Raw genomic sequence first — 14,910 nt, 5'->3', positions numbered from 1 at the left:
GCGTCAAGTTGAGAGTAGGGCCAGTTTGTTGAGAAAATTATGTAGTAGGGCCAGTTTGTTGAGAAAATTATGTAATACTGGTGCGTGAAGTTGAGAACGTAGAGCTGGTTTGTTGTGCCATTTGAAATTTTGAACAGCTACGCCTAATGGTGTGGAGTTGTTTGTTATCCACGCCTAATAGTAGAGATTAGTAAGCGTCGATGGGTTGTTTTGTTAGTTGCGTTTTTTTTGTGATGTGGGGGTACTATTGTCCATCCTGAAAATGTGACACCAAGCATTCACCAGTTTGCTCTTAATAGTAGAGATTCAGGAGAGTTGGACCAGTTTTGGGGATTAACTCTTACTATAATTTTTAATCATGCAGGTACAGATTTGGACAAATTTTACTCTTGTAAGGCTTTCTTAGGGCATCGGTTAGAGACACTCTAATAAACCAATGCTTACTATCATAGACTTAGAAATAGTAATTTCTAAATAGACATAGACATAGACACACCATTTGCGCACAGGTAGTATAATCGCAATGCCTTGCCCTAATGCCCTTCACTTAGAACCACACCCACAAAATCTCAAAATTGACAATGATCTAGTGTCAGCCATCCTGGTTGTGGTTCTCATCGTCTTGACTCTTTTGACATCTAAAACCGAGTAACCCAAGCCATTAACTACAAAAGCTAATATCGGTAAAGCACATCTAAGCATCATGAAATGATTATGCTGCTACTTGCATTAAATTTATTAATCCAAAAGATTGTACTTTATGTCAAAGACAGTTTCTGAAGATTTGAGTTCAAAAGGTGGGCTTCTACTTGCCATTTTGCCAACAGAATCATGCATTCCAAATCTTTCTTTCAAGTTACTTTTAAGAATTTGAGTCAGATTATATAATGTAAGATAGAAAAGCAGAGACTTTATCAGGTGTTCTTCAGATTACACTCATGAAAGAAAGCAACAGGTATGACTTGAGAGATATATGCAGGAGATGCTTATAATTGGTTGCAGTAGCTGCAAGAGTTGCTTATAATTGGTTGGAGTAGCAACAAGTATGACTTAAGAGATATATGCAAGAGCTGCTTATAATTGGTTGTAGTAGCTGCAAGAGTTGCTTATAATTGGTTGCAGTACCAACAGGTATGACTTGAGATATATGCAACAGGTATGACTTGAGATATATGCAAGAGCTGCTTATAACAGGTATGACTGATGAAATTTTCTATGTATGCATGTGCCAAAGTATTGCAGTTGCTTATAATTGGTTGCAGTAGCTGTCAATTTTGCTGGGGATTTGTCTGTAATATGCAACAAATGTAACTTACACTACCAGAATGATGGGTCGTAGCGCAAACATTGCTGTGTGTGCATCTTCACGATAAGAAAGAGACAAATAATGTTAAGATACTGCTCACATTTAGCAACTTCAGGGATACTGCCCTGCTGCTCATGTACCAACAACAAAACTTGTCGACCCTAACAGGTAAAAGGGAATAAAACATAACGCCATGTATTAGTACCAGAACATAACAGTACGAAAAATCTCAAGAAATAGAGTAATAATTGGTGAAAATGTGAACATATACTATGTATAAGCAGTCTCACAAAATGGCAAGCTGAAACAGCATAGGCCTCAAAACCAACAGAATTCAGTAAGTTTTCTAGCAAAACGAGCTGTGAGTGTGAAACATGCAGAGAGAGTTTAGAAGTCTTAGGCAACATGTGTAAGAGAAACTAGATGTGAAATTCGTAGATTCTATATCAAAATTAAGAGATTACAACTTCAATGTACAAGTTATACAAATTCAGTCCTGAACTTTTATCACGTAATTAAAATGTAAAACTGACTATCTCGGAATCTCCATGTCTGATTAAGTAACAAAAGATGCTGAAGTTCAGAGAGAACAGCCTAGACAGTCCAAACTGGACACTTTACATACTGGCAAAGGTTCATTTGACTAGATTATTATTACCAGTTCATGGCAAGTCTAGAAGACCCCCATGCTCCCAGAAAGATCTTCCACGAACAACAACCCCCTGAACAAGTATGCATTGCACAGGATGTGCCTTTGTATGTCTCAAACCTCATCTGATAGCTTAGAGGGGCAAACCTAACATTGTAGAACAGAAGAACATGGACACCTATGTTCCTGTCACAGAATGGAATGAAACGCTCAAGCATCTATAACCGCAGCCGGTTCCGAAGGTTCTGGTGCTGCAGATGGACTTGAACTGGCTTTGCTGTCCTTCTTCTTGTTTGTTTTCTTATTGCCTTTCAGCTTATTTGTCATGCTATCTGCCTGGGAGACAATCTTTGAAACTGAGAATCCTGCTTCCTCAAAAATTGATGCCCTCTCATGGACAAGGGAGCTCCTGGGGACAACATCAACACCATCATATGTCCATAACCCTAATACCGCCTCTCCTTTCAGGCTGATTCCATACCAGCCAAGACCTGAAATGGCTATATCCATAGTATTTTTATCCCAATTATCCCCAGAAACTTTGAACAGTTTCCTCACCCATTTCCCAAGCTCGCTCACCCGTTTCTCTCCTATAGGAGGCTGCAGTTATCACACCAAGAAGCAAGTTATTTTATGACATACATTAATTAGGATAAACACAACAGTTTGTTAGGATAAGATGGATGCCTGAAGTTGCAAGCCGAAGTGATCTTTCATCATAGAGGCTGCATTTTCTGTCTTCCCCATGTGAAGTGGCAGAAGTGGTGATGCCCATACCGTAACGTAGATTGATCCTACAGTTAAATCTTCAATATCCAGACGCGCCAGTCCTCCCATATGTATGGACTGCCCTGCCTGAAAGGGTTGCAAACAAACTAATTACATACAAACAAGGACCGCTTAACATTAGACATGCCAAAACAGCAGGGTGAATAATCCTGGCTAACTATTCTTTTGCCTAACCACTGAACCTTAACCGAAGGCACTGCAAATCATTCAGGAATGCCCCCGCAAAAAAAAAAAAATTCAGGAATGAACTGGTCATGATATGAAGGGCTGAAACTTTGTAATTTACATCTGTGTGTCAATTTGAAAATCCAATCTATCATCAAGCATTTGCAGATTTCGTCTTCAGAATTATGCACAGTAGTTACTTGACTAACACCACCTCCCAATCTTCCTATGTGATAACACATATACTAATCCCTCAAATCAACACAAATACTTAACCAAAAGAGGATTTGTTATGTAGCAGCGAAATAAAACAAGTTAGAATTGTTCACAAGAAACAAAATTGCTCGGGGCATCTATCACAGAAATTAACTTCACTGCATCTATCACAGAAATCACTGATAAAAGGTGCATAAAATGAGCAAAGTGAGACCTTTAATCTATATGTTCGGGGCCGCATCTCTTTCCTCACTTGAACAAGCTTCTGCTCCTCAAGAGTAAGTCTGGACGTCAGCTGGTGTCCATGAAGCAAGCCCGGGGTGTCAAACAGCTTTGCCTGAGCACCAAGAACACCATTCACCCGGATCACCCCGAGGGTCGTTCCCGGAACCGGCGCCTCCGTCAAGGTTCCCTGTTGCCCGCCCTCCGCCCCAGAGCACCTCGCAATGGCATTGAGCAGGGTCGACTTGCCCACATTCCGGGCTCCAACAGCCCAGACCTTGCCCCGCGCCCCGGCAAGCTCACGCACGTGTTGGAGCAGGTCGCGCACCCCCCAGCCTCGCGCGGCGCTGACAAGGTGGACGCCGGCGAGCTGCAGGTCGGCGCCAGCGCCGGCGCGGGCGCGGGACTGCGCCCACGCGTGCACGTCGTCGGGGGAGAGCGCCGGCGTCGGGAGCAGGTCGAGCTTGGTGACGACGAGCACGGCGCGCGGGAGGTTGGACGGCGCGCCGCGCCTCCAGTCGGCGTGGTGGGCCTCGCCGGCGACGGCGACGAGGCGCGCCACGGCGCGCGGGAAGGAGCCGTCGAAGTCGGACGCGTCCGCGAGGAGCAGCACCAGCGACCTGGCCCCCGACGGCGACGCGAGGCGCGGGCCGACGGCGGCCACGAAGTCGAAGTCCGGGAGCAGGGCCTCGGCGTCGGGGCGCTTCACGTGGCCGTAGTGGCGCAGCGAGTGGCACCGGGCGCACACCAGCGCCTTGCTCTTCTTCTCGGGCTCCGTCCCCGCCGCCGTCAACGCCGCCGCGTGGACCTCGGGCGAGGTGTCTGGGCCCTCACGGAGGTGGCCGGTTTTGAGAGAGGCCGAGATTCCGGTGTCGTCGTCGGTGACCGGCGCGAGGCGCGCGCGGTAGTCCGGGGACTTGGGGGATGGGAGGTTGAAGAAGCCCGGGAGCGCCGGGTCGGCGGACTGCATGGCGATGCCGCATCCCGGGCAGTTTGCGTTGGCGGTAACGGCTGGGAGGGTAGGAGACACCACGGCCGGAGGTGGAGACGCCGTTGGCGGCGGCGGCGGGGAGGACGAGAGATGGCGGCGCAGGAGCGGGAATGGTTTAGGGATTTGGGGGGTTAGGCTGTGAGGTGTGGAAGCAAGGTGAGGAAGCGAGGGTGCCGCGCCTGCTCGGAGGAGGCGGCGGAGCGCGGGTTGGAGGCGCCGGGCGTGGGAGAGCATCTTGCCGCGCCGCCGCCGCCGCCAATTCGTGACCGGCGGTGGGTGTTGGACGTTTTCGCGGGGAGGTGGAGGAATTGGGCTTTTGGTCTTGGGAAGAACCAAATGGGCCTTTAACGGGCCTAGCACACCAAACAGTGCGTACATCGGTGATCGTTCGCCCTGCTCTGTAGAAGGAAGCCCACGTCGGAACGCCTCAACGAATATTCTCTCCGCTCCGCCGCCGTCAGCCGCCCCTCAACTCCGGCGCATATCCTAGGGATCCACAGATCTTTTCTGGCGCTAGGATTTTACAGAGAGGTGTTGGTTGGCGATGGCGTTGACCAATTTGATCCTGACGGTGGTGGGGGTGGGCGCGGCGGTGATGCTGCTGCGCAAAGACGTGAAGCAGTCGTCCGCCGTCTTCCGCCGCAACATTCGCCACATCAAGAACTGGCTCGAGGAGGAGTCCGCCGCCACCACGTACGCTCTTCACCCCTTCTCTTTTGCTTGTAGCCCATTACTGTTTAGTAGTAAATTGCAGTTGGAACTGGATCGATCGGATTAGATCTTATTGTCAATCAGATTGCAGTACAATTCGGCAAACTGTAGTATGATGCGTTTTCATCTGCGGTAGCTCAGCATTCATATATGCAACGGATCGAGAAATCGTAGACTAGACCTACCTGTTTTTAAATGAAGTCATGCTGAGGATGCTCCTGCTGCACTACAATAGATGTGGTGCTTATAAGGGCTAGGCTTGTTCCCCAATTATCTTTTGGTAAAAATAAGTACTATTTCTGTTTCTCTAGTTCTGAAATCATCACCTCTCATTCTATAGAGATGGAATTATCACCTTTGAATGCTGAAATTAGCAAACCTATGTTTGATTCATTGGCGAGTAGTTCCATCAGCAAAGGATAAAACCTTAATCAAGAACTGGCTCGAGGAGGAGTCTGCCACCACCACGTACACTCTTCACCTCCTTCTGTTTTGCTTGTAGCCCATTACTGTTTAGTAAATTGCAGTGGAACCGGATGGATCCAAAACATCGATTAGATATTATTGTCAATTTGGCAAAACTGTAATATGATGTGTTTAGGTCCGTGGTACCTCAGCACCTCAGCATTGATATATGCAACGTATTAAGAATCGTAGACTAGACCTACATGTTTTAAAATCAAGTCATGCTGATGGTGCACAACAAAATATATGGTGCTTATATGGGCTAGGTGCACCTTCTTGTTCCCCAATATAGTTTTGGTATAAATTATTTATTATCTCTGTTTCTCTAGTGCTGAAATTATCACCTGTCATTCTGTAGAGCTGGAATTATCACCTATGATTCTCCTGTGCTGAAATTATAAATCTATGTTTGATTCATTGGTGAGTAGTTCCATCACCAAAGGATAACACCTTAATGGTTTTTTCCACCTGCCATTCCCTGTACTTTGTAGAGAGCCTGGATTCGCACACCTAGTTGGCACATGACCTTTACTATGTCTTCTCCTCAGCCACATACGAATGTTGAGAATAATTTTGGAACATTCATGGATACTCATCCTAATATAGACATCTACATTCACTACCCATGCCAGCTGTGCCGTGCACAATTTTTTTGCTTTCACATTTTTATAGCATATACATTCACTACCCATGCCATGCCAATTTCGTATTTCTGCACACGAGACGTATGGTTATTTTTTGGTACCATTTGTTTATGAAATTTACATGTATATAAAAAAAAATCATAATTTTCTGGAGTGCTTGCATGGTTGACTATGTAGGCTGCGCATACAGTACATGTTAGTTTGGGAATTACCCTGTTCGCCTATTAAGTAGCCGATTCGCCTATTAATCCTCCACTCACCCACTGACCAAGCAGCTACCAGTTAACGATTAACTCGACATTGGATTTAATATTTCTTCTGGTAATGATAATGCAAGGTTTCTTCCAGGCTTTAGATTTCTGCCTCTCAAGTTATAGACATAATGATAATCCTATGTCTTTCCTATCCTATGAATCAAAGGACCCCTAGATGCTAGCCTGGTTTCTTTTACTGCGTTAAGAGACTAGAATTACTGCACTTGTGGTAAATTATGCGAACTTTAGGTTAGCATTATTAAAAAATGGTCATAAATGTGTACACATGCTAGGCTATCCACCTCTACTGCTGGATACCTATAATCATGTGCCTATTGCCTTTTTGCAATGCCAAAAGGAGTCAGCCTGTCCACTAATTACATCACTTGGTTTCTTTATTCCCCTTTTCTCATTGCCCTTTTTCTATGGTGTTTATTTTGATAGGAAGGCTTATACATAATAATTGTATCCTTGAGTGAGAACTCGGTAGGAATTACTCTTGCTGACTGTTCTTGCTTTGTGCAATTTGATTCACCAATGCTGTAATTAGCCTCAGTCCACTGAATCGAGAAAGAAAGAATTACTGTAATTTCATATTCCATGATAACATTAGCAGCACTTGCAGGCTTTCAGCTTCTTCCATGTTTTTATTTTGGCAGATCTGCTGAGCGATCGGTGCCAAAGGAGCTGGAGTCCCAGGCTGCCAAGAAAGATTCTGCACCCAAAGTGGACAAGGATTAGATGGTTTTGCACGCCATTTTCCGTTGAAAGCAGCTTTGGGTTTAGGATTCGCGTACTTGTACAAAAAGAGTTTGGTACGATCTTCAGTATAGAGATATTGGACTCAAATAATGGTGGATGCATGGATAGTGCATGTGAGTTCTATCCCCTTTCTGAGTTTCTGGGCTGGTTTAGAAATCGGAGTGCATATTTATATTTCTCCGATATTATACTTTTCTGTGCTGAGATCAATAGTGAGCATCCAATAAATCATGATTTGTTATATTTCAGCAGTTTCTATGTTTCTAAAACAAATCACAACCTTGATAGAGGTTTTGCGGGTGCCTGAAATGCACATATATTGTCTGGATTTAGTTGTGATTATCTATCTTGTTCTTTATGAATGAAAATGGCAAGGCTTTTCCTTGTTTCAAAAAAAGAGTTACTTTACAAATAAATGGATTTCTTACAGTAAATGAACACGAAATGCAATATGCATACAAGCAAGCCAAAAGTAAAGCCACACTATTTGATTGAGTAGAAGCAATCTGCTAAAACCTACACGACTTGTAAACATTCGACCACCGAATGCGTTTGTACACGAGACGATAGCATCTCAAAAAGCGGATACCTCTCTTTCAACAAACAAATGAAGCAATCTGCAATCTTCTACGAAGAAGTAAACAATGAAGCCAGCACGTGATCCAAATGTGGACCGGCTGCTGGCGGCGACGTCCATGGCAGCAACTCAAGCCTGAGTTGTGCCCTGGAATTTCTTGGACATGTTTTGAAGTTTCAACGATCAAGTAAGCGAAACGATGGGATCACTGGTTGGTAGTATCTGGCTCGGCTGCCGGCGTAGTCCCGCGGCCGGCAGCGCGCTGCTTGAGCATCTGCGTGTAGTTGAAGATGGAGTCGAGGCGCTGCTGCCTGAGGTCGTCCTTGAACCCCCGGATGAACTCCTCCGCCTTGGCGTCCACCTCCGACCCGGCCACTTCCTCCTCCGTCGGCGGCGGCGGCGGCTGCTGCCGTCGCGCCTGCACAAGGGCGTACACGTCGTCCATGCTCAACGAGTCCACGTCCTCCTCGTCCTCCTCCTTTCTCGCCGGTGCAGACGCTATCGGTGCGCGCGGGGTGGACGGCGACCACGCCCTCGCGCTCGGCCCGGCGTCCTCTGCTCGACTGGAGGTGGCGTGCGAGTCCTCGGGCGCCGCCTCGGTGTGGAAGCTCGGCGACGGGGAGGAGAAGACGGAGAAGGACCGGAGCCGCTGCAGCAGCACCGACGAGGCCCTGCGCGTGATCCCGCGTCGAGGCGACGGCGACTGCGCCCGGGAGGACAGGGCGAAGATGGCGCCCACGACGACGTTCAGGAGGACGAACCACGCCGCGCCGGAGCCCAGCCACGCCGGCAGCGGCCAGCACCACCACTCCGCCGCCGCCATCGGCGCTCCCTCGCTTGCTTAGCTTAGACCCTGCGATTCACCGACTTGCAGCTCGCGTGTTTCTTGTGCGTTGCTTGCTCTGCTTCGCTTCGCCGAGAGAGACAGAGAAGATGGCGGGACTTTGTTGTGTCGCGACGACGGCGGCAATATATAGAGCGCGCGATCGGCCCGGTTTCGTGGCACAAAAGCTACTGATCAGGTTAAGTTAAGTTAAGGTACTACTTGGAATTGTCAGTCTCAGGCTGGCGCCGAGCGCGTCATCTCGCTCGCGAGCCAAAGAAGATTGGTCAGGCGTACACTGGTCATCCCATTGCGGGCTCCTGTCCTGTCAGCTTGTTGATCACCATTGATTTGTTATCCAATTCGATAAGCAAGCCCCTGTTGGTTCCGTTTAGTCTCGCCGGCAGCTAACATTCCAGACTCTAATGGTTTACTTTGATAAGCAAACAATCAAGGCAACTCAAGCACTAAGTAATTCTCAAAAAAAAAAAAAAAAAACTCAAGCACTAAGTTTAGTCTCCAGTTTGGAGCTTATTTTCGTTACAATGCAAAAATAGGATCTAACTCTTGGAACACTAAGTTAATTTACAGCATTTTTTTTACAGTAAGATGCAACCGGATTTTTTTTCTCATCCAAAACAGACGGAAATTAAAATATATTGGAATTGCTGCTAATTTGCAGCTCAGTGTACGTGATTTCTGCATCCTATGAATTGCAGTTGGAGTTGCAACTAAGATTTTTAGTCATAAGTAGGGTCGCAACCATGATTTTTTTAAATAAAGTCAAGTTGCAACTAAGATATTTTCAGTTGCGAATCGGGTTGATGTTGAGATATTTAAATCGCAACTGAGTTATAGTTGAGAAAATGATTCATACAATAAAAAAGTATTTGGAAAAATTATGTAGATTATATCAGTTGACTTTAGAATTAAACTAGTTCGGAGTCAACCAAAGATTAGCCACACCCAAAAAGCATTGCCTATAATTCTCAAGGTAAGAGCTAGATTCCCAATTTTCGATTAGCTTCCACCTACGCCATCGGCCCATTCTCAAGGAGTCGAAATAGATATATTTGTTAAAACTCTATATCTATTTCCTAAAACTCTAAGTCCATACCTATGGACATTGCCGAGGTTTACCTAGTGAATAATTGCCCAGGTAAGAGCTAGATTCCCAATTTTCGATTAGCTGCCACCTAGGCCATCGGCTCATTCTTGAAACAGTTTTGCCCCACGTTAAAAATAAAGTTAAACCTAAACCTACGAAACCCTCGACTTTTACGAGGTTGGTGAAGGTGGTGTTGGTGGCACTAATCAGCTCACGGCTCGTCCTTCTTTCATCAGAAATACTAAAATGAAACGAGAAGAGCTCAGGGCTCATCTGATTCTCAATATGAATATCTGATGCTGTCGGGCGCTTCCATGTTTTTTTCGGAATTACTAACTTGTCAAATCAGTCGCGCCTGAGCAACTTCCGGGATATGGTTTGATACCGACAATTGGGCCAAGTCTTCGTCGCTATCATATCATCATCGACCAGAATCATTTCTTTTCTTTTAAGTTTCTTTGTGCTGACTTGGTGTACATATCTTATACTCGTAGCTGTCCATGAAGGCATTTGACTGTACGTCACTCGGAGGCTAGGCTTGGCCATCAAGTAGTGTCACCAATTTATTGTTCCATGTGTTAAATATCGCGTCAATATTATAAAAAGGTATAGTACTGCATGGCAGAAATGGTCCAACGTACTTTTACTGGATATATTTTGAATTTTTGCTACAACGCATAGCTAAGGCCTGCCTAGTAAAATAGAGCTTTACATGAAAATGATGCGTCTCGATGTTGTGATTTCATTCTCGTAAATGGTTTCTTGTTTCGTTGAGTGTTTAAAGCTCTAGTATTTTATATTCATGTCTAGAGTTTTTCTAAATGAACTTTATCAAATTACTTGCCCATAGTTGACCATTGGAAATTTCCTCCCAGGGTAGCTTTATCTCACCGTTTCACACAACTTTCATGTTCTATGTTTTTTTCTTTGAGCAAACAAAAAAAACTTAGAAGACGAAAGTTGTGTGAAACAATGACATGAAGCTACTCCCTGAAAGAAATTCCCTTACGAATGTCAAAATGGAAAATTTTAACATAAAAGTTGAGTGAAATAATGAGATGAAGCTACTCCTTGAGGGAAAATTTCAAGCGGTCTGCCGTGTGCCATGAAATTTGACAAAATTCGTTCAAGAAAGATCCAAATATGAACACGACTCTGTTGGAGATATGCCCAAGAGGCAATAATAAATTAGTTATTGTTATATCTTAGTGTTCATGATAAATGTTTACATCCCATGCTATAATTGTATTAACCGAAATATTGATACATGTGTGTTATGTAAACAACAAGGAGTCCCTAATAAGCCTCTTGTATAACTAGCTTGTTGATTAATAGATGATCATGGTTTTGTGATCATGAACATTGGATGTTGTTAATAACAAGGTTATGTCATTGGGTGAATGATATAATGGACATACACCCAAATAAGCGTAGCATGAGATCAAGTCATTAAGTTCAACTTGCTATAAGCTTTCAATACATAGTTACCTAGTCCTTCGACCATGAGATCATGTAAATCACTTACACCGGAAGGGTACTTTGATTACATCAAACGCCATTGCGTAAATGGGTGGTTATAAAGATGGGATTAAGTATTCGGAAAGTGTGAGTTGAGGCATATGGATCAACAGTGGGATTTGTCCATCCCGATGACCGATAGATATACTCTGGGCCCTCTCGGTGGAATGTCGTCTAATTAGCTTGCAAGCATGTGACAAGGTCACAAGAGATGACATACCACGGTAACGAGTAAAGAGTACTTGTCGGTAACGAGGTTGAACTAGGTATGGAGATACCGATGATCGAACCTCGGACAAGTAAAGTATCACGTGACAAAGGGAATTGGTATCGTATGTAAATGGTTCAATCGATCACTAAGTTATCGCTGAATATGTGGGAGCCATTATGGATCTCCAGGTCCCGCTATTGGTTATTGGTCGGAGAGGAGTCTCGACCATGTCTGCATAGTTCACGAACCGTAGGGTGACGCGCTTAAGGTTCGATGTCGCATAAGTAGATTCAGAATATGAGATGGATACCGAAGTTTGTTCGGAGTCTCGGATGGGATCCAAGACATCACGAGGAGATCCGGAATGGTCCGGAGAATAAGATTCATATATGGGAAGTCATTTTCAGGGTTACCGGAAAAGTTCAGGATTTTTCGGTATTGTACCGGAGGTTCTAGAAGGTTCCGGAGGGTACCATAGTGGGGTCCACCTATCCCGGATGACCAACATGGATCGGAGGGGGTCACATAGGCCCAAATGAGCCAGGCACACCAGCCCCCCAAGGCCCATGTGGCTGGATCAAGTGGATAAGATCAAATCCCTTGAAAATAGGGACTTAACTTGGGGGGAAGTTGTCCCCCCTTGTTTTGGCCGACCCAAAGGCTTGGAGGAGGGGCCAAGGCAGCCCCCCACCCCCCCCACGCCTATATAAGAGGGAGGGGAGGGCTGGGGCGCAGCACATCATCCCCCCAAGCCCTAGCCGCCCCTCTCTCCCTCCTCCTTCTTCCTGCGCAGGCTTGGCGAAGCCCTGCAGGAATTTCTCCTCCACCTCCACCACCACGCCGTCGTGCTGCTGGGATTCCGAGGGGATCTACCACACCTCCGCTGCCCGCTGGAACGGGGAGAGGATGGGCTTCATCGACACCGTACGCACGACCGAGTACGGAAGTGCTGCCGGATCGCAGCACTGGATGATCGACTACATCAACAACGTGATCTAATCGCGTAGGCTTTGGAAATCTTCGAGGGTTAGTCTCACATACATCTCGTTGCTTCGATCTTCATAGATTAGATCTTGGCTTTTCCTAGATTGGATCTTGGTTTTGTTCTTGTTCACGGTAGAAATTTTTTGTTTTCTATGCTACGAACCCCATCACTCTTTGACGACTTCCTCGATCAAGTACCCGTCTTCGGCACCAGCGCACCCCTACACCCACGACTCCATGACACTTCCCTGCCCCCGTGGCTTTATGTGCGATTACTTCGACACTGGCAACCCCCGATCACGACATCGACCATGGCATCCCCTCGCATGGCTACCTTGACAAAATTTGCAGCACTCACGCTCTCGGCTACCTCGACATTGGCACAAACACCGGCCACAATGTTCCCGCTACGACAACGGGAGGGGGGTCAGGCTGTTGGTTTTCACCTTCGGCTTCTTTCCAGTCTGACCGTTCGCGACGCTACTGTTGTCCACATCACTGCCGCTACGACCGCGGGAGAGTGTTAGAGGTATATCCCATTATTGTATTTGGTAGTCGAGGATTTGTAATTTGAATCTACCTTATCTCTAGGAGAGCCAAGAGTTGTACTCTTCATATACTCGTCTGAGAGGCCATAGGCGGAGCCAGGAGCCAGCTATATACATGGGTGTACATATTACACCGATTATTTTTTGAGGAAGAGCTTGCTTGTATATAAATGTCTATATTTAACCATAAATCTATGATAATTTGAAACTCTTTACTGCTTTTTGAGCCATGTACACCCATTTTCTGAACTCTGGCTCCGCCAATGCGAGAGGCTCAATACAACATTCGTCATATTCCATCAATCCCTCTCTATTGTTCTACAATGTTCTGAAATGGAGCTACTTATCTTGAGCAATAGGTGGATAATGTCTGAAATGCACATATCCTGTCTCATTTGGTATGCGGTTATTTACATGGTCTCAAGTTACAAATAAATGAATGTGCTCACAACAAAAGAACACTGCATGCAATGCATAGAAAAAAGCCAAACCAAGAAAAGAAAAATGAAAACCACTCCAAACAATCTGCACAAACCTACATAAATAAACATCTAAACATCCGACCAACCAATGTCTATGTACACAGACACGACGAGAGCATCTCAAAAAACGGATGACTCTCCCCTGAATAAACAAACAAACAAACAAATGAATCAATGAACATGTGACCCGAAGGTCGACCGGACCGGCTGCTGGCGGCGAGCCCGCGGCGACGTCCATGAAAGCAACTCAAGCTTGAGTTGTGCTCTGGATTTGGCTTGAACCTTCAGCGATCACGTGAGGATGGGACGACGATGTGATCAATGATTGGTGCCTGCCGCTGGTACAGGCTGCCGGCGGCCGGCGGCACGGTTCTTGAGCATCTGGGTGTAGTTGAAGATGGAGTCGAGGCGCTGCTGCCTGAGGTCCTCCTTGAACCCCCGGATGAACTCCTCCGCCTTGGCGTCCACCTCCGACCCGGCCGCTTCCTCCTCCGTCGGCGTCGTCGGCGGCCGCTGCCGTCCCGCCAGGACCAGCGCGTACACGTCGTCCATGCTCATGGAGTTCGCTTCCTCCTCGTCCTCTTCCTGTTTCGCCGCCGGTGTAGTTGGCTCCGCCGTGGCCTTTGGTGCGGCTGCACGTGGCGTCAAAGGCGACCTTCTGGGCGTCGTCGTCCCGGCCTCCTCTGTTCCACGGGAGGTGGCGGGCGAGCAGGGCGAGTCCGGCGCCGCCGTGCCGAAGCCCGGGTACGAGTAGGAGAAGGTGGAGAAGGACCGGAGCCGCTGCAGCAGCACCGAGGATGCCCTGCGCGTGATCCCGCTCCCACCACCGCGTCGGGGCGACGGCGACTGCGGCTGCGCCCGCGAGGAAAGGACGAAGATGGCGCCCACAACGACGTTCAGGAGGACGAACCACGTCGCGCCGGAGCCGAGCCACGCCGGCAGCGGCCAGCACCAGCACTCCGGTGCCACCATGGGCACTCGCTTGCTTTCTTGCTTGGTTAGGCTAGGCCACCAACTCGCGTGTCTCTTCTGCGTTGTTTGCTGAGTTGCTCTGTTTTCGTTTGGCAAAAAGGCTCGAGAGGGAGAGAGACAAAGAGAATAATGGGACTGTTGGGTGGTGAGTCGCAACGATGGCGGCATGCCGGTTTATATCGACCGTGCGATGGATCCGGTTTCATGGTGGCAAAGTGAGATTAGGCTAAGGAATTGGAATTGTCAGGCCCGGCCAGCGCGTCATCCCGGTCGTGAGCGAAACAATGGTCAAGCGTAGACTGGGCATCTAGCCAACCATGTGCGCATTCCTGCCTGTCATGTCAGCTAATCAGGGCATGAGCAATGGAAGCGTCTTGGATAAAACTTTTGACATATGCATGCCATGTCATGGTCTCATTAATATGTCTTTCTCTCAAAAGTTGATTTAGTTTTTCTCTTTCTCTCTCACATTTTCACTCAGTTTCCACTTTATGGCTGAAGAGGCTGCCTCCT

General features: G+C 46.8%; 4 protein-coding genes across 4 annotated transcripts; 1 reads left to right on the top strand and 3 right to left on the bottom strand.

The window, feature by feature from the left end:
- Positions 1 to 1,747: 1,747 nt before the first annotated feature.
- On the bottom strand, positions 1,748 to 4,572 carry LOC124657807 (GTP-binding protein BRASSINAZOLE INSENSITIVE PALE GREEN 2, chloroplastic-like). Its single transcript, XM_047196309.1, has 3 exons — positions 3,340 to 4,572; positions 2,643 to 2,810; positions 1,748 to 2,555 (listed from the first exon to the last, which is right to left on the bottom strand). Exons 1-3 carry the CDS (start codon positions 4,570 to 4,572, stop codon positions 2,166 to 2,168), a joined length of 1,791 nt encoding a protein of 596 aa, XP_047052265.1. The 3' UTR covers positions 1,748 to 2,165.
- Positions 4,573 to 4,750: 178 nt separating this feature from the next.
- On the top strand, positions 4,751 to 7,422 carry LOC124654499. Its single transcript, XM_047193499.1, has 2 exons — positions 4,751 to 5,031; positions 7,072 to 7,422. Exons 1-2 carry the CDS (start codon positions 4,883 to 4,885, stop codon positions 7,151 to 7,153), a joined length of 231 nt encoding a protein of 76 aa, XP_047049455.1. The 5' UTR covers positions 4,751 to 4,882; the 3' UTR covers positions 7,154 to 7,422.
- A 534-nt stretch (positions 7,423 to 7,956) lies between these two features.
- Positions 7,957 to 8,740, bottom strand: LOC124656771. The gene has a single exon (XM_047195456.1). It carries the CDS (start codon positions 8,572 to 8,574, stop codon positions 7,957 to 7,959), a length of 618 nt encoding a protein of 205 aa, XP_047051412.1. The 5' UTR covers positions 8,575 to 8,740.
- Positions 8,741 to 13,707: 4,967 nt separating this feature from the next.
- Positions 13,708 to 14,397, bottom strand: LOC124656770. Its single transcript, XM_047195455.1, has one exon. The coding sequence runs from the start codon at positions 14,395 to 14,397 to the stop codon at positions 13,744 to 13,746; it is 654 nt and encodes a 217-aa protein (XP_047051411.1). The 3' UTR covers positions 13,708 to 13,743.
- Between the last annotated feature and the right edge of the window lie 513 nt (positions 14,398 to 14,910).

The sequence above is a fragment of the Lolium rigidum genome, chromosome 5, assembly GCF_022539505.1.
Source record: "Lolium rigidum isolate FL_2022 chromosome 5, APGP_CSIRO_Lrig_0.1, whole genome shotgun sequence".
Taxonomy (NCBI): domain Eukaryota; kingdom Viridiplantae; phylum Streptophyta; class Magnoliopsida; order Poales; family Poaceae; genus Lolium; species Lolium rigidum.
The sequence above is the reverse complement of the archived record's forward strand: the minus strand, read 5'-3'. Positions and strand labels throughout refer to the sequence as shown.